The sequence below is a fragment of the Panthera tigris genome, chromosome C1, assembly GCF_018350195.1.
Source record: "Panthera tigris isolate Pti1 chromosome C1, P.tigris_Pti1_mat1.1, whole genome shotgun sequence".
Lineage (NCBI taxonomy): Eukaryota > Metazoa > Chordata > Mammalia > Carnivora > Felidae > Panthera > Panthera tigris.
In genome coordinates this window covers 187,620,379-187,644,731 of record NC_056667.1, presented here as the reverse complement: position 1 = coordinate 187,644,731, position 24,353 = coordinate 187,620,379, and the positions used below count along the sequence as shown (strand labels likewise).

Here is a 24,353-nt window from a genome sequence, read left to right as displayed (position 1 = left end):
GTATAATAATTTGGACTTACACACTTGATGAGAGGATGTCTAGTCCTAAAACTCCCTTTCAGGTTGCAAGTATCTTTTGGCACTTCGAGTCTTGTTTTATTGACATCACTTATTTATATAAAGTGGGTTATCCCGAACCCTGTAGGAATATGTGATCACTCACAAGTTGAGATTTGATGTACAGAGAAATGCAATACAATATCCCACAATTTTTTAAGATTTATTTTCCTTTAAACATTCAGTAGAAGAACATCTCTATACCTTTACCAGGCTGTCTCTCCAACTAAACAAGTGCTCTGTTCTTACTGTGCCCTCAGAAGGTCTGTATGTAAAAGAAACCTGAAATATAGCTGTAGAGTAAATTTGCTAAATAAAAAGAATATACTTGAGAAACACATAAGGGAAAACATCTCCAATTCATTTGCTCTTTGTTGAAGAGAAGACACTATCTGCTATAATCCCCAGTGCCTTGAACTCTCTTGGAGGAATAGCATTTAAAAAAAAATCCAACAAGCAAACTTTGAGGTGCTAATGAAAGAGAAGGAAGATGAGTATTTGTAGTTTGTGCAGAAATAGAAAAAATGTCTGTCTCACAAGAGATGGCTTCATCTAGCTGAAGAGTGGCCACTTTCTACCAAAGACATTTAGAGAAGTAAGTCAAGTCAGGGTGATGGCAAGTACTGCATATTAAAAGGTAGCTAAGTTCAGAAGTGACCACACTGATCACGGATGGCTATTAATACCAAGCTCATCATTGTTGAAGCCTCAACCTCTTCTTAGGCAGAACATGCTTGCAGCACTTAAAGTCTTTGCATTTTGGGAACTGTCCATTGTTTGATTTATTGTAACCTAATACCAAAAACTGCCACTTTTCATGATTCCTACTTCCTATATATTTTTTCTCTACTTGTAAATAATCCCTCCTCGAAAATAAGCATTAACTGGAATGTTTCAAATGATTTTGCTTAATTTTATCATTAGCCACTAGTGAACTCCTTTTATAGAAATGTACAATTACGGTATCATTAGCTTGTGCTAAATATTGTAAAAATCATTGTTTACTGTTTCAAAGGAAAATTGCACATTATATTTAACTGGGATTGCTCGTTTTCCCATTTCTTTAAAAAATGGAGTCAAGGCTTACACTGACATCCAGGCTGTGGGAGCTTTGTTATAAATAAATAGATACAGTGTAGGAATATAGTTTTTTAAAGCATGAAAAAGGCGGCAAAAAGAACTGCATTATAAAGTACCTGATAAGAGGACATTATTCAAACCATTATGATTATGCACAGCTCGGTAAAGGTGAAGTTACAATTTTTCTTTCAGCTTTGTTGCTATTTTCTTCTGCTTAAATGTACGCTCTCATTTCATTATGTGCCTTGCTCCCTGATTGTGCAAACCTATATATAGATATATATAGAGATATATATATATATATATATATGAGAGAGATATATTCAGTACTACTGACGATGTTTTTTTGTTCTGCTGGATTAAGTTATTTTCCAAATTACTCCTACCAGTTACTGTCGGTGAAATATTGTAATGGCTTAGGACAGTAGTCATACAGTCAGTGTAAATTTGTTTTCAGTTATGTGTTTTCATTATGTCAGCTTACCCAATTCTTAATAAAAAGAATACATAGATTTCATTTAAACATGGGGACTTGACTGTTTGTGGATTGACATCATTAAGAACTTGGTTTCGCTGTTCATGTTGGTGGTACCCATAAATAAGCTGTGCGGTAAGAACAAATTAAATACATTCAACTCATTAACCTTTAGTTTTTACTGACAGATGAGAAAGCTTTGGCTACTGAATACATTAGCAATTAAGTAGTGATAATAAATTTTAAGATTTTTCTTCTTAAACAAAGTACAACCTTTTTTATTTTAAAGCTTTGCTATCACCATTATGTGTTGGCCTGCCATGTCGCCATGTCAAGGTATGTACACCGTGAGTTTGCCAAACCAAGGCAAAAAAAAAGCTCCTCTTTTTATATTAAGAGAATTGTATTTGGGGGCAAGTGATCAGAAAACAATTTAGAGCAACACAGGAGGATACACTTCAGCTTACTCACCTTAGTACTTAACCTCTTTGGTTACTTGCATAAATACATTCACAAGACATTTGGACTTACTTTGTAGAATTTTATTTAGGTCAAGTTCTTAGTACACAGCAACAATTTCAAATACAATTTTTGAAATTAAGAAGTCAATGTTCCCCCACTCATCTGGAGGTGGCTTAATGGCACACACAAAAAACATTACTGGCAACAGACTGCTCCCTCAAGTTTTCCTGCATGAGTTCTACTCAACTCAGAACACCAACCCTCTCTGCAGGAGCTTAAAAATACAACTGGCCAGATCACAAGTGTTTACATTCTTTTTTGTAAACCATTTTAAGAAGAAAGATGCATGGACACAAAGTATGAAAAACTGCTTTTCCATAGAATTCTGAAGTTGCAAAAGACATTGCCATTTTAATGTGAAAATAAGCTTTTTGTGTTTTTTACAAAAAACCTCAAGATATTTAGCAAGGATCATTTATACATAGCTAGGCCCTATTGTCAATTTTAAGAATTATGAAATTCTTAAGAAATAGGAACAAAGATCAGCATAAAGTAAACTTCAGATTATGAGCACAATGCCTCCATTTAAGAACTGTCTTATAAGGCTCTCTCAATAAGGCTTTTTGCTGTGCTCCTGCCAGTGTTGAAATAATAGAACCTATTTTTGCTACATAGTACTGAGTGTAGTAGAGGGTTAAAATGATTATTTTCACTAATTAAGGTTGCACTTAGTACACTCCTTTAAACAATTTGAATACTGATGGTATTTATCGAAACAGCATATCTTTTCAAGTATCTTCCTGAAGACATCAAGTAGAACTCAGTTTTTAAAGAAACATAGCACATTCAATTAAGACAGTTGTAGAAAGAGTACCAGGCGTTGAGTCAGGAACTCTACCACTGTTAACTAGCTGTTATCTGAAACGAAACGTCTAACCTCCTCAGTTAAAATGGATCCTCTAGCTCTAAAATTCTATGATCCTAAGTAAATCATGTGAGGGAAATCATCACCTTCACACCAGTCAGGAGTTTCTGGCCAAAGACGTTCAGAAGTGAACAGATGGGAAGTGATTCAGATCCCTTCTTTTTGAAGACTTGGCAGTCACCTGCCAATTCCTCCATCAAACCCTTTTCAGAGGGTAAGGTGGCCTTCAGAACATGTCATGCTCTCTCCACCAAGGAGAAAAGATAATAAAAATAAAGGAACAGTTCTTAATGTAGAAAGGTACCTGCTAAAAGAAAATGAACACAAAAGGATAAAAGCAAACTACCATTTTGATGCCTCTCCAGCAGAAAAATCTTTTAAGTAATCATCAGTAATCAACATAAGACAGCTAAGGAGCACACCTGCATCGCAGACATCACTGTAAAGATGCACAAAACCTTCTCTCTAGCTGGGTAATAAACAGCAGCAGGAGGGGGAAAGAAAGGGAGGGATAAGAATGTCCCACCTAGTGACTTTTAGGAATACAGCAAAAGTAGCAGGCCCTTGCCAACGCTAAGATGGGAACAGCAGGTGCCCCTGAGGGAGATAGAAGGCAACTAGCCAAAAGAATGGAAAATACTGATCAAGACATTTCAAAAGACTCCTATTTACTCCCAATACAGGCTGAATCTCTCGGGGCTAGATTTTGGTTTTTAAATTTATTGCCCTGGTCATAAGGTCAACAAGAAAGTGTATTTTCATTAATTTCCCCATGGCCTTTTAAATAGTAGTACCAAAAGCAACGGGCGGGGGGTGAGGTGCTTAAGTCACTTTTTTTTTTTTTTTAAATGGAAAAAAAAAGCACTTGAGGAGGAAAAAATTCCCCTCTCCCATTAGATTCCCTCTATCCTGTTAGAATGGTTGCTTACTAGTCAGATTTTAGACTTGGATCATCTTTGCCACAATATTATGTATCCTGTAAGATTTCTGTATTCATTTGGAATTCCTACTACCATCTTGTAGTTTATAAAAAGATAAATGGGGGAAACTTACGATAAATCAAGAAATACTACCTTCACAGACTATTAATAGCATGCAATCTATGAAATATTACATACATTAAAAGTCTCCAATTAGTGTAGGCCTGGCCTATCATCATTACATAGCATCCTTCCAAGACAATATAGAGAATTCAAAACTGTACAAAAATTTAAAATATGCCAAAAATCCAACAGGTTTTTTTAAAAACAATCACACAGATTAGTACTAAATAATAAAGAAAAAGCTGACCCATGGATCCCCCTCTGCTGCAGGTCTTCAGTATGAAGGACTTCATCAGTGTCTTCTGCACCCCACAATCCAGAAGGGGTCCAACAGGCACGCGGACTACCACCAACTGTTTTGCACAATTATCTTCTCTGCTTCTGTAGGTGTGAGCTGTGAGAACTATACTGGATTTCAAAATACCTCCTTGCCTTAAAAATCCACTAAGCTTTCTCAGCACAAAGCTATTTAAGTAAAAACTGGAACATCTAATTTCAAAACAGGTTTCCTAGTTATACACCAACACTAAGAAAAGTTTAATCTATCCAGGTCCATAATGAACCCGAAGGCTCAGACGACACTTCAGGGCCATTACTTTGAAGGAAAACAGGGAGTAAAGAATGTCAAGATGACCTAACAAAAGCATGGAGCAGAGGCAAGTTAATGAACACTAAATTCAAAGTGTTGAAGAAATCTAAAAGCAAACAGCTAACCTGCAGTGTGTGGGAGGAAAACCCCTACAACTTTAAAACGAAAAGTCTTGATAAGGGAACTCTATATCTGGGTCTCAGTTAAATGGGGATGAAGTTCTGTGCTCAGATTTGTAAGCAGAATATTAACTTTTGCTTATACCGAATTCCCTCACACACTAGCGCGCACTTGTTCATTTTTCAAATTTATCGACCTCTACTATCCTGTTAAAGGCCTTCACTTGAAGTAAATGCAGCTATTGCCTCTCCCCTCTCACCCAGCACCGGAAAATGACCTGGCAAAAGGCTCTTCTGGCCAAGTCCCTGGGACTGGGACAAACCCACAGCACTGTTAGGTCTGTGAGCTGGGTCATCGCCACAGCTTCCACCTGCTGAGCAGCAAGCCCTCCTGGACGTTTCCACTATTTTTTATACTGATTAAAGAAGATGAGTAAATCCACCTGCCTTACAAACTCCACTGCATTTGAAGCTATAATTTGTACAGACAGAAAGAAATACTTGTTATTGTTTCTCTCAACATTACATTAATTTTTAGCAATGTAATTAGGTAAGTATTTGGCCTTACACCTCTTATCCCACGATTCTTAGTCTGAGGTACAAGGTTCAAATTCTTACCAACAGAAGCTACTAAAGCCAGTCACACAAAACTGGGAGAGTATTTCCCTTTCCTAGAATTGAGTAAACTACTCAGCAGCAGCTAACACTGGCCATTAACAACAGAGAGGACGGTAGCAAGACTTTTGTTCCCAGTGACTGTTAAGAGACTTGAAAGTAGCTGCTATTTTCCAAAAAAGAATTTTTTCTAAATAGTGAAAGAAGTAAAGAAATAACTGGTCTGACCTCCCAAGATTCTACTCCTGGAAAGAATGCCTAAGGCAAGGGTTTAGAATGCCTATTGAGCAGAATGTTTCTACAGTTCAATCTCTTCAGAACCTCAGGACCTCACATCTAGCTTCACGCACCTACTTCAGTATACGATCCAGGCTACCACACTTCACACATCTGGGTACACAAGCCCTTAGTGGCAATGCAGTCTCATGCAGCAGCAGCACATTAAAATCAAGCCAGCGATTGTTAACCACCCTCAGAATGTTTGGGGACTCCTTTCATCATCCTCAATCTACAAACTGAAAAACATGAAGGGATGCAAGTCAGCAGCGTTAACTCATCTGGTGCACTCAAAGTGCTGAGAGAATGCAGAATTTACAGTGTTAAGAGGAAATAAGCCATCGAAACAATTATAAAAATGGTTAAGTATGGTATTTAAATACTAGTTCACTTCTCCTCATACAAGTGGAAGAAAGTGTGGGGTGCGGGTACGGCGCGAGACCACAAGGCTGACCCTTTAGCACAGGCACTGAAGAGCATCCAATGCCACAGATTCTGCAGGAGGAGAAATCCCAAGGGTGTACAGTATTCCTGAGAAAAATCCCAGATTTTTTCTGAATCAGTCTTAACCTGATTTGTTTTACAGAGTTATGCTATTATACCTCTGATATATTTAGAAATGGTCACTTTATTTTAATCCAAACAGGTCAGCATAGTAATAATGGCAGAAAGACCCATTTGTTCAGATTCAGCTTGCTTTTTTAATACTGGGGAATAAACCAAAAAAACATAAGTAGTTTGTGTCATTTGTATCTTTCCTTCATTTCACTGGAGGGGAAGCCCCAGGGCCTTTTGATAATCTGGGAAGACCTGACTATTCAGGGAAGCATAGCCCTGCTGAGCTTTACTCAGAATAATGCATGATAGACTCAACATAATTCCCGGGAAAGAGCCCAGTCACTCCATTCATAACTCCCTCATACCAACCATCATCATTCTTCTTGATGACATAAATAATGGCTCCTTCCTGAAAGGACAGCTCATCTTCCTTGTCTTTTGTATAATCATAAATTGCCACAACTAGAGGGAAAAAAAAAATAGGATGTGAAAAGAATAATATTCCTAGAAAGACAAATAAATGAATAATATCCATCCTTTCCCAACTTCTGCAGCACTTCAAACAGTAACTTTCTAAACACAGACTAAAAATTTGTTTCCTAATACCCAGTTTATATACAGTGGAATCCCATCTTGGAGAGGTTAGGTTCAAAACAGTATAAATGGCAAAAAAAAAAAAAAAAAAAAAAAAAGAAAAGAAAAAGAAAAAAAAAAATCACATTTAGTCAAACTTACCTTCAAGAGCCTATGGACAAATACCTCATTGAAGAAAGGTGCACAATCCCAGAATCGGGAAAGATGGCTGCTACTTCAGTTGAGCTTGTATTGAAGCACCATATTGTGTAAATCTTTAAACATGAGAATTATACTAGTGCAGTGAGATGCACCATAAAAGCCAAGTGAGAAATTGAGAGAGAATAAGGGAATAGCAGATTTACTTCTCCTTTCTCAAACTCCCTAGAACTTATATTGGCATAAGGCAGCATGTGTTTTGAAAGAATATATATAGTAGATTCCCATTGTTCACACATATAATTTGTAGGAAATTCAGTAAGTTAGAGTTAAATTGGGATACCCTGTAACTTGCTCAACTCCATGTAAAGATTTATCTTTTTTATAAAAAGATCCTCTGCATCTTCATTTATACCACTCAGAACTCCAGTCTCCATCTGGCCATCATTCTGATAAGTATATACTGATTATTAGTTTTTCATACAACCTTAATCTTCACATACAAAAACAAAACTACAACAGGGACTTAGGATGTAATGCAACTTACCCTAGTTAATTTTTGTTTCTGGGCTGCTTTAGTAAAATTTAAATGGCTTTCTTAATCTCTGAATATTTGCCATTATAGTAATCTATTACAGATGCCAGAAAATGCTTTGGAGGACTCTAAGAGGAACCTAATTTTTTTTTTAAAGTTTATTTTTTTGAGAGAGAGAGAATGGCGAGCGGGGAGTGGCAGAAAGAGAGGGAGGGGCAGAAAGAGAGGGACTGCTCGGACTCATGCCTGAGTCACCCAGGCGCCCCAGTCTAGGAAGAATTTATAGTGTGGATTTCTCAAAATATAACCAAACACCTAAACACAAATGCAACAGAAGTTTAACTGAATGTAAGATATGTAGAGTACTTAGTACTTCATCAACCTAGGTTTTGTTAGTTTTTTGTTTTTGTTTTTTGTGGTTTTTTTGAGTTGATAACATTCTTGATGCTTCTGGAAATGCAAACCCACTGCAAGTAATTAGCAGGAGAATATCCCCCAAGTCCTGTTAATTCTACCTCCTATGTCTCTCAAATCCAAATACTTTTCTCCATCATGACAGTCACTGCCCTACTTAGGGCAGCAGTCTTTAAAAATACACATATCACTGGGGTGCCTGGGTGGCTCAGTCAGTTAAGCAACCAACTTCAGCTCAGGTCATGATCTCGTGGTTTGTGAGTTTGAGCCCCGTGTCAGGCTCTGCGCTGACAGTTCAGAGCCTGGAGCCCATTTTGGATTCTGTGTCTTCCTCTCTCTCTCTGCCCCTCCCTTGCTCGTGCTCTGTCCCTCTTTCCTTCAAAAATAAACATTAAACACACACACACAAACACACATATCACTGGCTGTACCTGAAGATTTTCTAAACAGTATGAGTGACAAATAATTTTATAGAGACACTTTCTAGATTCTCAAAACATACTGCTTCCTTACACCTGAAGCTAATATAATACTGTATGTCAACTATACTAGAATTTAAAAAAAAACTGCTTCCTAAAACTGATCTGCTAGAAATGATACCTTCAACCAGACATCAGTCATAAAAATTCTCATTTCCTATTTATCTTTCTCCTACTTCACAGAAGTACAGTTGTGGACCACCTTAAAGTACAAAACAGCTCTGGGTACCAAAAGGACAATTCAAGAATCTGGTGTGGTATTAAAAAGGAATTACTCCACTGATTAACCCAACCTGCTTGCAAGTTGTTCCCCTTCCTTTGCTTTTAACAAAATTTAAAAAATACTGTACTGGAGTTATCAGCTGACACATGATCACAAACATAATTTTTAAAGACAGAACATTATTTGATTTTTGGTACATAAACTCTGAAAGAGTTTAAAAAATGAGTGACAGTGCCACATAAAAATACTTCCATTTGCATCTACTTATTTATGTAAACAAGATTTTCAGCACCACTGCCTCGCCCTAATCTGTTGCTAAGGGAGGTATAAATTCCTGGTTTTCTTATCTCAGATTATCTTTTTTTCAAAAAAGTTAAAATATAACTTTCATGGGAAGTTATTAATCTGCTTAAAAATCTTACACAATTTCCCTCCACCATTACATTGTTTTAAAACAAAAAAAATGCAAACACCTCAGGCTGGTGGTATTTCAAGGCTTCCCACCGCTAATTACAACATACTTCTCTTTCTACACTCCTACCCCACCCTCTCCGTGCCACCCACCCATGTTGCATGTGACACTACTCACCATATCCCAAACCACCTTGCCCTTTCACTCAAGAGGATTCCCTCTGCCTGGATGGCCCTTTCTATCTTTCTTCTTTGCCTGAGACACACCACAAAGCCATGTTCTCTGAGCAGCCTTCTGGAATCCCCAGATAGAATTAATGGCACTATTCACTTTTTGACAATTGTTAATGGAGCATCCGTGCTAATTTCTAGAGATACAAAGATGAACAAGACAAGGGACTGTCATAGTCTTGTGAGGACAGAAATATTATCTGATAAATTACCATACACTGTTTATACTTCTAACAAGAAGTTACAAGAACACAAGAACAGATGGCTTGTTAGAAGGAAGGAATAGAAAATAGGACACTGACAAACAGGTTGAAGTTTGCCAGGAAGAATTTAACACTATTAAATAGTATAGCTAAGACTCAATCCCAGGTTTGAGATCAAGCTAAGGACAGTGGTTAAGAATGTAGGCTCTCGGAGCACCTGGTGGCTCAGTCGGTTGGGTGTCAAACTCTTATTTTTTTTTTAAGTTCATTTATTTAGAAAGTGTGAGCAGGGGAGGGGCAGAGAGAGAGGGAGAATCCAAAGCAGGTTCCACACTGTCAGTGCAGAGCCCCGATGTGGGGCTTGAACTCACAAAACTGTGAGATCATGACCTACGCCAAAATCAAGAGCCAGATGCTCAACCAACTAAGCTACCTAGGCACTCCTGATTTCTGACTCTGATTTTGGCTGAGGTCATGCTCAGCATGGAGCCTGCTTAAGATTTTCCTTCTGCCCTTCTCCCCCGCTCTCTCTCTCTAAAATCAATGAATGAATGAATGAATGAGGGCTCTAGGTTTATACCACCTAGTTCAAATCCCAGCTCTAGCACTTACAAATTTACAGAACATACTTAACTTTCCTAAGCTTCTTTTTACTCAAATGTATAATGGGAATTACAATAGTGCTAACACCTCAAAACAACGTAATATTGTCATATTAAATGAAACAATGCACATACAATATGTAGCCTAGGACCTTGTTTATAAGTAACCATTATCTATATAAATGTTAGCTTCTTTTATTATCATTTATAGCTATTATGATATACTGTCTTTTCTGAAACACTAACATTTTCTGTTACATAAATAATTTTTGAACCTCAATTTCCTAGTTTGCAAAATGGGGAGATTAACTGCCTTACTAATGTAATAAGTCTTGCATTATGTCAGGCACATAATAAATACATGAAAATATCTGTTCTTAGGGCATCTGGGTGCCTCAGTCAAAGTTTGACTCTTGATTTCAGCTCAGGTCATGATTTCCTGAGGGTCGTGGGATTGAGCCCTGTTTTGAGCTCTGTGCTGAGAGAGGGGGAGCCTGCCTGGGATTCTGTCTCCCTCTCTCTGCCCATTCCCTGCTTGCACACATGCACATGCTCTTTCTCTCTCTAAAAATAAATAAATAAACCTTAAAAAAAATAAAGAAAACATCTGTTCTTTACCCAAGTTAAATCAAGATACTTACATATACACATTATCTCCATTTGGCAGGTAAGGGCAGTAATCAAGGGTTAAGATAAACCACCTCCTATGACAGTGGTTCTCGACCCTGGAAGAACTCTAAAAAATTCTGATGCCTGGGTTCTGTGCCCATGGATTCTGATTTCATAGGTCTGGAGGTGCAGACATATTAAATGCTGCCTAGATGACTCTAAAATGCTGGCAGGGTTGAGAACCAGGCCCTAAGGTCTAAGACAACAAAATGAGTCATTAGACAGTAGCCTTAACACTGATACACACTCAAACAAAAAAAAGCAACCACAAGCTAAGCTCTTTAGAAAGAGTAAGAAAGAGCTTAACTGATTTTCATGTTTTAAAAGATCTGAAATTATCAGCTAAATCAAACTTTGAAAAATATCTTTGGGAACAATTCAGGCATATTCTTTTAAACTTTAAAGGGTTACCTGGACTGAAAACAACTAATTTTCCTCTCTTAAAATTTCTCCAGAGTTTTACACGTTCACCGAGGAGTACATTTTTAGAAAGCAAAATCTTTCATTGGCCGTTCTCAAGGAATAACTGAGCTGGTTTTTCAGAGCTGAAAACTGTCATCCCTTCACTAGGACAGTGTTAAAATTAGGTAGGGAGTTTGTAAAATGTCAATGCCCAAAGCCACACCCTAGTGTAGTGCCTTGGGCTCATTTGTTTTTCTTAAAAACAGCTTTATTAAGGTTTAATTCAGACACAAAATACAACAAATAAGTTTTGCCAAATATATGCACTTGTATATATGACAAATATATAACCACCACCACAATCATATAGAACATGCCCATCACCCCAAGGTTTCCTTTTGCTCCTATGTAATTTTCCTCACCATGGAAACTACTGATCCAGATTTCATTTAAATGGAATCATGAAGTATGAGTCTTTAGTGTCTAAATTCTCTCATTAGTATAATTGTGTGAAATCCATCCATATTGTTGCTTGTATCAGTAAGTCTGTTTCTTTTCATTGCTGAACAGTATTCCACTGAATGGATGGATATCTCACAAGTAGTTTATCCATTCACTAGTTGAAAGATATATGGGTTGTTTCTAGGTTTTAGCTATTATGAATAAAGCAGTTATGAACATCTGAGTTCAAGTCTGTGTGTGAACATAGATCTTCACTCTTAAGTAACTAGGAAGGAACTGACAGACCAGCTTGCAGGTGTATGTCTAACTTCATAAACCGCCAACTGTTTCTCAAAGTAGCTGAAACATGCTGCACTCTTACTAGCAGTGCTTAAGAGCTACAGTTTCACCACACTTTCTCCAACACTTGGTATTGCCAGTGTTTCTAACTGCAGCCATTGTAGAGGGTGTGTAGTGGTATTTAGTTTGGTTCACTGTAGCTTTAATTTGCATTTCCCTAGTGACTAATAATGTTAAGCATCTTCTCATGTGCTTATTTGCAATTCATGGACCTAACTGGTGAAGTGTGTTCAAATTTTTTTTTCTCAAGTTGTCTGCCTCCTTACTGAGTAATTTAGCGAAAATTCTTCCTAATCTACGCTTGCCTTGTCATTTTCTTTACAGTGTCTTTGAAGAAGAAAAGTTTAATGAAATTCAGTCCATCAATTTTTTCTTTTAAGCTTCATGTTTTTATATACTCTATATATTTTTTTTTTCCTAATCCCAGGACACAAAGATTTTCTCCTGTATTTTTCTCCAGAAGTTGTATAGTTTAGGTTTTACATTAGGTCTATAATACATTTCAAGTGAATTTTTGTGTAAAGTAAGGGTAGAAAGTACATGAACATTAGCTTTGTACCTTTACTTTACCATACATAAAATTTTTCCTGGATTTATTCCTAACTTTTAGGTAGGGCAAATCTGATTACTGTTGCTCTACCTTGGCCAGCAGTGGAAGTCTGCTATTTGTTATCGTAAGCTCCACAGGTGATGGATATTCAACTGTTAGAGCATATTTGTTGAAAACACTATCCTTTTCCACCGAATTACCTTGGCACCTTTGTCAAACAATATATGTGGATCTATATTCTATTGATTTATATTTCTATACTTAACATCAGCACCACACTGTCCTGAATACTATAGCCTTAGTTTAAATCTTCCAACATTAGTCTTAAAAAAAAAACAACAGTTTTGATTCTACTAGATCTCTTGCATTTCTATGTAACTATCAGAATCCCCTTGTCAATTTCCCTAAGAATGGCTGGTGGAATTTTTATTGGAATTGCATTAAATTTCCAGCTCAATTTGGGGAAAGCCAGTCTTTAAACAATAATGATCAAAGAGCATAATGTATCTCTCAATTTATTTAAGGCCCTTATTAATTTCTTTTCATGTTTTATAGTTTTCATTATATAGGTCTTACATATATTTTATTAAAGTTATCCTTAAGTATTTCATATTTTTGATGTTACTACAAAAGGTACAGTTTTGTAAATCTCAATCTCCAAGTATGTGTTGCTAGTATATAAAAATCCAGTTAATTTTTCACATTGACTTTGTAGCCTATAGTCTTGCTAATAAGCTTGCCTTTTAGTTATAGCAGCTTTTTTTGTAGATTGCCTTGGGGATTTTCTACACATAAGATCATATCTGCAAATGAAGATTATTTCATACTGTCCCACATATCTGTTGCTCTGTTTTTGGTTTTTCTCCATGTCTCATTTTGGATAGTTTCTATTGTCATATCATCAAAGTTGCTGATTTTTTCTTCTGAAGTACCTCAGATACTGTGATTTTTCATCTCTAAGAAATTCTATATGGGTTTCTCTCTTTTTGTAAAGATATTCTACTTCTATCTCATGTTTTTGTTTTCTTTTACTTTCCTGGACATATGTGGCGTTTGTAATATTTTTTGTAATAGCTATATAACATCCTTTGTTAATTCCTCCAGCTCAGTCATTTTAGGTTTGTTTCTACTGACTGACTTTTTAGTTACGACTTACATTTTCCCGCCCCCCCCCTTTTTTTTTTTTAACATATTTTGTAATTTTTGATTGGATGCTGACACTGTGAATCTTACTTTTTGGTGCACTGGATTTTTTTGCTTTTTTGAACAATGTTGGATTTTGTTCTGGAGATCAATTAAGTTACCTGAAGTCAGTTGGATTGCTTTCAAGGTCTGCATTCAAGCATTTATTGGGGCAATCCACAGCAACCTTTAGTCTAGGGCTAATTTGGACCCATCACCAAGAGGACAGAGTTTTGAGGCCTCTTCTCTATGCCTTGTGTATTACATGGTCTATTCTGGCTGGTTCAGGAGCATGAACTGTTCCCAAGCTTGTTATTTTGAATGATTTTTTTGCATACTTCTTTTTGGTTGTTCTTTCTCCAATCTCGGGTAGTTTCTTCACACACATGCACAGATCAATATTCAATCCCAAAATCTTAAGGGGACCCTTCTGCAGATCTCCGGGGCTCTGTCCTCTGCTTTGTGTAACTACTTTTTCTCTGTGGCCTCCTAAGGCTCTGATCTCTATCTTGTCTATGCAGTGAGATCTCCAGGTTCTGTATGGGTTCCACCTCCTTGCACTATGACCCAGAAACTTCCCCAAGTAAAGCAAGCTAGGACAATCAAAGGTTTACCTTGTTTGAGTTCCTTCTCATAGTCTACCAATGCCTATTATCCAATGTCTGAAAATCATTATTTTTTATCTTTTTTTTTTCTGGATTCATTCTTGTTTTAGGAGGGTAGGTAAATCTGATTACTGCTGCTTTACCTTGGCCAAATTGGAAGTCCATTATTTGTTAATGTCAGCTCCCCAGGTGATTCTAATGTGGTCAGTTTTTAAAACCAGTGAGTCAGTAGCTTTGATTTCCTTAACAGAAAACTTCAAGATAGCACACATTTTTTCTGAGCTAATAAGTCTTGGTGAGATTTGGAAGTCTGTGTCCCAGAAGTGTCATGTCACTATTACCTAATATGTTTAGAGGAACTTTTTAGTAAAAGAAATGCCAAATACTACTTTGCAAAGAAACTAAGAAATCATTATTGTTTGGAAAAAAGTTTCATATGGAGATGCTTAAACTAAAATATCTGATAGAAGATACCACAAAAGAGTGCTTCAAAGCATGGGGGTAGGAATAACGAATAATTTAGAAAAACTATCCTCTTCCTGAGGCATTCCACTAAAGCCCTATTTTTTAAATTTTTGTCTTACTGAAGAAACCACTCATAAAAAAGCATGTTCAGTAAGAACAATAAATAAACAATATAAAATCAAATAGTCACAGAATTTTACTAGTGTGACTTTCAAAAATCATGAACCTTGTAAACTAAATTAATAAGAACGTTGCACAGATTATTACAAGCAAAACTTTACCTATCAGTAGAAAGTAAGATTCTCTTCAGTACCAGTAAATTCCATTTCTATGTAGAGGTTTCTTCCCATCCCTCTAGATATCCCTCTGAAACTTACCCTTTTCCAAGTAAGACCTTGGAGCCCACGGTGGGTCTTCTTCAGCATAAGGATCACTATACTCGACCACAGCTGCTTCTTCCTCTTCATAATCTTCTGGAGGAGGAGGTGGAGGGGGGGATTCATCAAAGACTGGTTCTTCCACAGGTGGTGGTGGAGGTGGTGTATCTGAAACTAAGAATGTATCAGGCTGATAACAAAACTACATGTTATGTGAAGTTCAATATTTCCTATCCAAGCTTCTACGTACATGGTATATAAATCTAGACTTGAAAATAATGCTCTTTCAAAAAATGAGTAAGGGAAGGCTCTCCACCAACTATAATGTTTCAAATCTCCAAGCACGACTTTCTCCTCTCTTTGGGTCAGGGCTGATGGGTGTTAAAGTTTAGCTAAAACAATTATTATTAGAGCCTCCTGGAACCTATTTATACTAATACATCAACCTCTTTTTCAAAGAAAGAAAGAAATACAATATAGTTTGGCTTTACATTATATCCAATGAGTGGTGGTTATCAGAAATATTACTAATTTGGACATTTATAACCATATTTAATTTATAATAAATTAGAATGCACCAGTGAATAATCAAATATTGTAATCTACATTTCTCTCAATTTTTTAATAGCATTTTACCAAATTTAATGGAATGGAAATCACAAGACTGGATAACTTCATCCATGAAGATGCTTGTGTTTGCTATTTTTTATATATAGAAAGAATTTTAACAATTCAGACTAATATAGGATCCAGAATTTCTTTAAGCTAAATACCCAAGAGTGATTTAAAAATCTCTCCTTGTAGAGATCTGCTTCCACTGCTCAGGTATCGGCATATAATAACATCTAAAAGATTATCTCCAAACTCTGGGAACTCAAAGCTTTCAAAATACTTGGTACATAAATAAGCACAGCTCAGCAAAAACTGAGTAAAGCTGCATTTATCAGCTATGCAATTTTATGTATTAATTTTTATTATGAGGTATTAGTACTGTTTCTGTGAAATCCTCTAAGCAATCTTGTTTATTTTCTATCTTTCATATAAGCCTACTGATTCAATCAAATGGATTTGAGAAGACTGCTGATGTCTGGTGAGGATAAGCCACATCATTAGCCACAGGATAATGATAATATCATTATCATATTCTGTCCTATTCCAATATTCTTCCACCTGCTGCCACTCTACCTCCCAACCTATCTGCTTTATGCACTTCAAAACTTTCCTCATTAAAAGTAATTCTTGGGGGTGCCTGAGCAGCTCAGTCAGTTAAGGGTTCTACTCTTGATTATGACTCAAGTCATCTCACAGTTCATGAATTTAAGCCCCATGCTGGGCTCCACACTGATGGTGCAGAGCCTGCTTGGGATTCTCTCTCCTTTCTCTCTGCCCCTCCTGCACTTGCACACTCTCTCTCAGGAATAAACTTTAAAAATCCTTAGAGTTTAAAAAAAAGAAAAAAGTAATTCTTTAGGGGGGGCGCCAGGGTGGCTCAGTTGGTTGAACGTCCAACTCTTGATTTCAGCTCAGGTCATGATCCCAGGGTTGTGAGATCGAGCCCTGCATCAAGCTCCAAGCTGAGCATGGAACATGCTTAAGATTCTCTCTGTGTGTCCCTCTGACCCTCTCCCTCACTCTCTCTCTAGAAACAACAAAAAAAAAATTCTTTTAGTACTAATGGGTTTTTTAAATAAACAAAAAATATAGAAATGTGATTTAGCATATATTTTATGAGAAATTGCAGATGGTTGGGGTAAGAATCAACAATATAAACAACATAACCTATTTGCATTTACAAGGTAAAGAAACTGACTTTAAACAATTACACAAAACAAAGATCCAAAGGAATACTGTCTTTCAAAACAATCACCTTGAGAAATTACACTACAAAATTACTCAAAGATTCTGCCATTGCTCATTTTTTACCTTTTCTTATAATGCCTCAGAGCTAATGAGAGTAACATAAGCTACCATTTTTTACTTAAAATGTTCTAATTACTCAGCTAGCACTTTGTTTCATTTAATCTTTACCTTGGGAGGTGGTGTTTTTAAGCCTCATTTTATGGATGTGGAAACTGGCTTTCCAAGATTAAGTACTACTATACTAAATAAGTGGAAAGCAAGAATTTGAACTTCAATGCCTATGATCTTAAAAGAAACACTATGGGAAGAGATCAATTTGATAACTTTGAAGTCATGGTTCATTATTACTCATTCAACAAAGATCAACTGAAAGCTTACTATGGCTAGTTACTATGCTCAGCACTAGGATAGAGCAGTAGGCTTAAGTCATAGAGACACAGACAACCAAATTATCACTTATATAATCAAGTGTGGTAAGTGCTTTAAGTCATTATGGAGAACAGAGGAATAAACCAAAACTCTTACGTGGGTCAGGAAAGGCTTCCTGAATCTGAAGGATAAGTAAGAGTTAATGGCCAGAGGGTAGGATGGAGTGAGGGTGGATATTTCATGTTGGATGTAAAGGGGAGAAAAAAAAAAAGATAAAGTAGGAACTCTTCAAAGAACTAGCCAAAGTTCAGCAGGAAGAGGCATGAGGAAGCTGAAGAGGATTAAGCAGGAAGGGCCTTCAACAGTTTGAATTCTATCCAAAGAGTAATGGGGTGCCATAGAAGGATTTTAAGAAGAATAATAGAATCATAGCTGCACTAATTAGCCCAGGATACCTGGTTCCAAATAATTCCAGACTGTTTCCAAACATCAATCTTATTACAGACTAAGTAAGTATCTGCTAACCACAGAATATTTTCAAACTAATATACCTGAAAACTATGAAGATAATTCCAAAGACAGGTATGTATCTTTCCAAGGTGAATGTTTTGAAAAAAACAACATTCATTTGAATGTAGAAGTCCTGCTATGTCTGTAAAATCAGCCACAGCTCACCTCATATACAAAGTTTTCTTATTTTTATACATTTTTAGGTGAGAAATGTATATTACTATTGAAAGAAGAAAAGACTATTCCAAAAAGCAATCACACTATGATAAACACTGGAGCTGCTCATGGTTTACCTTCCAATAAACAGAAGTTAAACAGACTATTTTCAGAAGCTAGCAAACAGAGGTGCAAAGGCACCTGAAAGAGATACTGAGCCCTCAGGCAAGTAAGACTGGATTATAGCCAGTTAAAATACAACAAAGAAATGTGTTCATAAAAAGGGGGCATTTAGTTAGCTATAGAAGCACAAAAAAACAAAAACAAAAACAAAAAATACCAGGACTGTGTCAGATGCTTCTCTAAGTGCTGGGGAAACAGCCAGCCAACAGAACAACCAAAAATTCCTGCTCTCGTAAGAGCTTACATTCTAGAATTGGCAATGCACATTTCCAAAGAAGTAGGAGTTCTAAGCAACAGAGTGCCAGTATTTCTACCCCACTGGTGAGACCATCCCTGTTATGAGATGCATACACTGGGCTCCTTCATACTGATGGCATTAAAACTTTCATTAATGTAATGCCTCTCATTCAGATTCCATGCCCATCATGCAACCTTACAATTGTGATGTGGGCTCCTTGTGTGGACTGCTGACAAAAAGAGAATTCACCTATCATACAGACTATGTTCATTGGTCTCTTTACCAGCAATTCCTCACTGAATATTGATATAGGCCTCCTGCTTTGCAGACATCAGTCTCCTGAGCTTCCTTAATGCTTCCCTAGGAGAAGACTGAATGTGTCAATAAAATTATTTGATCCTGCATTGCTCAACACGAGACCATAGGCCAGTATAAATTCACTGCCAATCTATGAGGTCTCCTGGGAGACAGACTGATAATTTTGCTTCCCTGAGACCTACCATGGTATGGCCATTTTTACACCTAGAATCCCAAGACTGGGGAAGATTCTCAAGCCGGCCATAACACCCTACAACTCCAGTGACAGAAAACTAGGCTACTACTTGCTTGAGCAACTCAGAGAAAAAGATGGGATATCTGATGACTAAAGAGCATCTCCTTGGTTAGAAATGGTTTTTGTTCTTATATGTGCTTTACTTTACTTTTGTATTATCTTCACTACCAGATTTAAGTTACCTGAAAGTAGAGAACTTCATCTTATTTTATCATTCACACTAGCTGCTCACACAGTGACTTGTTCATAATATTCAAATACTTGAAGTATTAGCGATATGAATGACTATTCAGCCAATCATATATAAATGACATTTTATGCCTATAATCTGATCTACAGCATAAAGAAGACATAAACTTACTATTTTCTTGGACTCGGGCCACAAATCCCATTAAAGGTAACTGAGGAGTTACCTGTAGGATGGAGGGAGGAGGAGGAGCAAGAGATACTGCAAAAACAAAAAAGGTGTGGAGGATAAGGGGTAAGGGCAAGTTACATTAAAAGGAAAGGATAATACAATAAAACAAACATATAAGGAGGGAAACCACTATGTACAAATATTTTATAAGCTATCTTAAAGATCCTCGTTTAAGGGATAATACATTAACACAAAAAATACAAAGTACTAGGGGGAGTTTTAAGAATGTTTCAAAACTTGCAACAGGAAGCATTTATTATATACAGATCTACTCTAACATGTAATGGCAAACTGATCTGGTCATATCGCTAACATGTCTTCTCAAAGAGAGAATATCTTCAGATTATCATGAATAATTTGGTTTTCAGGATTTTAAAGGTTACAAGTTTAATGTTCATCAATACAAGAAAAAAAAACATCACATCCCAACATCCTAAATTTATACTTTTCATTGCTTCATTAACAAAGTAAGTAGTTCTTCATTCATTAACTAAACAAGTATTTACTGACTTTCTAGTAAGCAGTAAGCACTTTGCTAGGAGACGAGTATCAAAACCATTCTAACAGGTCTGAGTCATTATAATTTTTCATAATCCCAACTCATACAAAAAAAAAAAAAAACACTGGCCTCATTCAAATCATTCTCTCCACCCAAGGTGTCTTTCCTTCCATCTCAAACACTGGTACAGCGCCTAGCACTAGTCAGCATTCAACAAACATTTAACGTATATAAATAAACCAGATACATGCCCAACAATTGCCCAAGATTAATTCTACAGTTATAGTTTCCTTCAGAAGGGGTATTAAGTATGGTATACATCTTTTTATAAAAAGAGAACACCTTTATTAACTCCAAATTACAGTTAAGACCAATACAACTAAGAAGATGAATAAGAGTCACTACCCTCAAAGAGATCACATTGTACGTGGGAATATAAAACAAAATAATAACCTTAACCCAACAATGTTTATGCAAGAGGCAGCAGTAGTGATGGTGCAGTGTGATGGTGGTGGGGGTACAGGGTGGGGTAGTGGTAAGGAAGGCCACATAGAAATTACCTCTGAACAGGCACTAGAAGAAAAAGGAGTTCAATACACAGACAAGAATGAGAATCAAAAGAAGCTGAAAACCAAGTGACGGGCAAAGGCTTAGAGGTATAAAACAGCATGACCAGTTCACAGGACTGGACATGTTTCTATATGACTAGCATAAAATGGCCCAGGGAGAACATACAAACCTGGAAAAGTAAAGTGTTTGGATATGAAATAGGAAAGTACCTTAGGTGAAAGATTGCTTAGTGGAAAGAGACTGGACTCTAAAGTCATTCAACGTCAAATATCTGATTTACCATTTCCTTGTTGTTGGAACACCAAGTAAAAACTTCTCTGAGCCTAATCCATAAATGTAATGAAAAAGAGTGGTTTACTTTACAGAATGACTGCAAAGATTAAAAAAATCAAAAAACTAATGCACGTAGAGAACCTAATGCAGGACCTGGCACAAAAAAAAAAAAAAAAAAATCAAGGCTGCATAAACAAAAGAAAAGGAGAGAACTTAGTGAAAAAAGTGCCACTTGGTACTTCTGGGTAACTAAGGAACATATATAATTTAGACAAGACCTAAGTTATTAATCCTGAAGAATATCTAGATATAAGGGACAGAGCAGAATAACCCTAGAAATGGGTACCTTTTCTTTTTATAAAAGACACCTGTTGATTAGATTTTTCCCTGAAGTCATACTTCTTGATAGTAAACCCTTAAGTTGTATGTCTCCCACTTGCAAAGACTTGGAACAATTTGATATGGTCACAATACCCTATGTTTCCAAACTTAGGAGAAGATGACATAATGAACACAGAAATAGCAGAGACAAAGCTGATAAAAGAGAAAGAACAGCAGGCAGCAACTGGCACTTCTAGAAAAATAGAAATCAGGTATATGTTCATATCAAATAAGATGAAATGTTCATCTTCTGTTAGCACCAGTCCCAACCTCTCCTAGAACGGAAAAGCAGGAAATTTCCCACTTCAGATATTGTTTCTCATCCAAATTGAAAAAAAAAAATGAACTTCTGGTACTAAACAAGAATGATTAGGTGTTTAACTCAGAACACTGCTTTTGTAAGTAGAGTTTATTATTTTTTAAGATGAGTATTTTTTAATTTTTTTGCTAGTTCTGAAAGTGAAAATCTGAAACCATATTGGTTTTAAGAAGTCCACTGACAGCACCTCAGGTAAAAACCAATCCCAAATCTTTCTAAAACAGAATTACTTTACAGCAAAACCAGTTAGATTTTTTTCAAAGCCCATCCATGTTAAAAAAAAAATTCAGTTCCAAATGGAGTTTACAAAGGCCACTCCAAATGCTACCCCCCGCCCAGGGAAAACTTTTTAGGTGATGGTCTAAATTAATTCAGATACCACAGCATTTTCTTTCTGGACCAAATTAAGAATTCATCTGACCAGAACTTTTTTTTTAATATGAAATTTATTGTCAAATTGGTTTCCATACAACACCCAGTCCTCATCCCAACAGGTGCCCTACTCAATACCCATCACCCTCCCACCACCCCATCAACCCTCAATTTGTTCTTAGTTTTTAAGAGTCTCTTATGTTTTGGCTCCCTCATTCTCTAACCTTTTTTTTTTTCCCTCCCCTCCCCCATGGTCTTCTGTTAAGTTTCTCAGGATCCACATAAGAGTGAAACCATATGGTATCTGTCTTTCTCTGTATGACTTATTTCACTTAGCATAACACTCTCCAGTTCCATCCACATTGCTACAAAAGGCCATATTTCACCCTTTCTCATTGCCAAGTAGCATTCCATTGTACATACAAACCACAATTTCTTTGTCCATTCATCAGTTGATGGACATTTAGGCTCTTTCCATCATTTGGCTATTGTTGAGAGTGCTGCTATAAACATTGGGGTACAAGTGCCCCTGTGCATCAGCACTCCTGTATCCCTTAGGTAAATTCCTAGCAGTGCTACTGCTGCGTCATAGGGTAGATCTATTTTTAACTTTTTGAGGAACCTCCACACTGTTTTCTGGAGCAGCTGCACCAGTTTGCATTCCCACCAACAGTGCAAGAGGGTTCCCGTTTCTCCGCATCCTCGCCAGCATCTATAGTCTCCTGATTTGTTCATTTTAGCCCTTCTAACTGGAGTTAGGTGGTATCTGAGTGTGGTTTTGAATTGTATTTCCCTGACGAGGAGTGATGTTGAGCATCTTCTCATGTGCCTGCTGGCCATCTGGATGTCTTCTTTAGACAGGTGTCTATTCATGTCTTCTTCCCATTTCTTCACTGGATTGTTTCTCGGGTGTGGAGTTTGGTGAGTTCTTCATAGATTTTGAATACTAGCCCTTTGTCCAATATGTCATTTGCAAATATCTTTTCCCATCCTGTTGGTTGCCTTTTAGTTTTCTTGTTTGTTTCCTTTGCTGTGCAGAAGCTTTTTATCTTCATGAGGTCCCAATAGTTCATTTTTGCTTTTATTCCTTTGCCTTTGGGGATGTGTCAAGTAAGAAATTGCTGCAGCTGAGGTCAGAGAGGTTTTCTCCTGCTTTCTCCTCTAGGGTTTTGACGGTTTCCTGTCTCACATTCAGGTCCTTTATCCATTTCGAGTTTATTTTTGTGAATGGTGTAAGAAAGTGGTCTAGTTTCATCCATCTGCATGTTGCTGTCCAGTTCTCCCAGCACCATTTGTTAAAGAGACTGTCTTTTTTCCATTGGATATTCTTTCCTGCTTTGTCAAAGATTAGTTGGCCATACTTTTATGGGTCTAATTCTAGGGTTTCTCTTCTATTCCATTGGTTGATGTGTCTGTTTTTGTGCCAATACCATGCTGTCTTGATGATTACAGCTTTGTAGTAGAGGCTAAAGTCTGGGATTGTGACGCCTCCTGCTTTGGTCTTCTTCAAAATTACTTTGGCTATTCGGGGTCTTTTGTGATTCCATACGAATTTTAGGAGTGCTTGTTCTAGCTTCGAGAAGAATGCTGGTGCAATGTTGATTGGGATTGCATTGAATGTGTAGATTGCTTTGGGTAGTATTCACATTTTAACAATATTTCTTCTAATCCATGAGCATGGAATGTTTTTCCATTTCTTTATATCTTCTTCAATTTCCTTCATAAGCTTTCTATAGTTTTCAGCATACAGATCTTTTACATCTTTGGTTAGGCTTATTCCTAGGTATTTTATGCTTCTGGGTGCAACTGTGAATGGGATCAGTTTCTATATTTGTCTTTCTGTTGCTTCATTATTAGTATGTAAGAATGCAACTGATTTCTGTACGTACATTGATTTTGTATCCTGCGACTTTGCTGAATTCATGTATCAGTTCTAGCAGACTTTTGGTGGAGTCTATTGGGTTTTCCATGTATAATATCATGTCATCTGCAAAAAGTGAAAGCTTGACTTGATCTTTGCCAATTTTGATGCCTTTGATTTCCTTTTGTTGTCTGATTGCTGATGCTAGCACTCCCAACACTATGTTAAACATTAGTGGTGAGAGTGGACATCCCTGTAGTGTTCGTGACCTCAGGGGGAAAGCTCTCAGTTTTTCCCCATTGAGGATGATATTTGCTGTGGGCTTTTTATAAATGGCTTTTATGATGTTTAAGTATGTTCCTTCTATCCCGACTTTCTCGAGGGTTTTTATTAAGAAAGGATGCTGAATTTTGTCAAATGCTTTTTCTGCATCGACTGACAGGATCATATGGTTCTTACCTTTTCTTTTATTAACGTGATGTATCACATTGACTGATTTGCGAATGCTGAACCAGCCCTGCAGCCCAAGAATGAATCCCACTTGATCATGGTGAATAATTCTTTTTATATGCTGTTGAATTCAATTTGCTAGTATCTTATTGAGAATTTTTGCATCCATATTCATCAGGGATATTGGACTGTAGTTCTCTTTTCTGCTGGGTCTCTGTCTGGTTTAGGAATCAAAGTAATACTAGCTTCATAGAATGAGTC

At 36.9% G+C, this 24,353-nt stretch overlaps 2 protein-coding genes across 21 annotated transcripts in view; one reads left to right on the top strand and one right to left on the bottom strand.

Moving 5' to 3' along the window:
* The window catches only part of RAPH1 (Ras association (RalGDS/AF-6) and pleckstrin homology domains 1), a 107,289-nt gene extending 102,634 nt beyond the window's left edge, over positions 1 to 4,655 (top strand). Inside the window, exons 16-17 of the mRNA XM_042995122.1 lie at positions 1,902 to 1,948; positions 4,313 to 4,655. Coding sequence (XP_042851056.1) covers positions 1,902 to 1,948; positions 4,313 to 4,325 — 60 coding nt within the window. The 3' untranslated portion in view covers positions 4,326 to 4,655. The remainder of the gene's footprint in view (positions 1 to 1,901; positions 1,949 to 4,312) is intronic.
* Positions 1 to 24,353, bottom strand: part of ABI2 (abl interactor 2) — a 139,527-nt gene that overhangs the window by 15,006 nt on the left and 100,168 nt on the right. For 4 of the 20 annotated variants that reach the window (XM_042995125.1, XM_042995124.1, XM_042995135.1 and 1 more), the window contains 3 exons: positions 19,311 to 19,397; positions 15,081 to 15,254; positions 2,140 to 6,661 (listed from right to left, as the gene is read on the bottom strand). In XM_042995125.1, the coding sequence (XP_042851059.1) occupies positions 6,486 to 6,661; positions 15,081 to 15,254; positions 19,311 to 19,397 (437 nt within the window). In that variant the 3' untranslated portion in view covers positions 2,140 to 6,485. Of the gene's footprint in view, positions 1 to 2,139; positions 6,662 to 15,080; positions 15,255 to 19,310; positions 19,398 to 24,353 lie in introns of those variants that run through there. The other 16 variants (XM_042995133.1, XM_042995131.1, XM_042995138.1 and 13 more) reach the window with 6 other exon arrangements.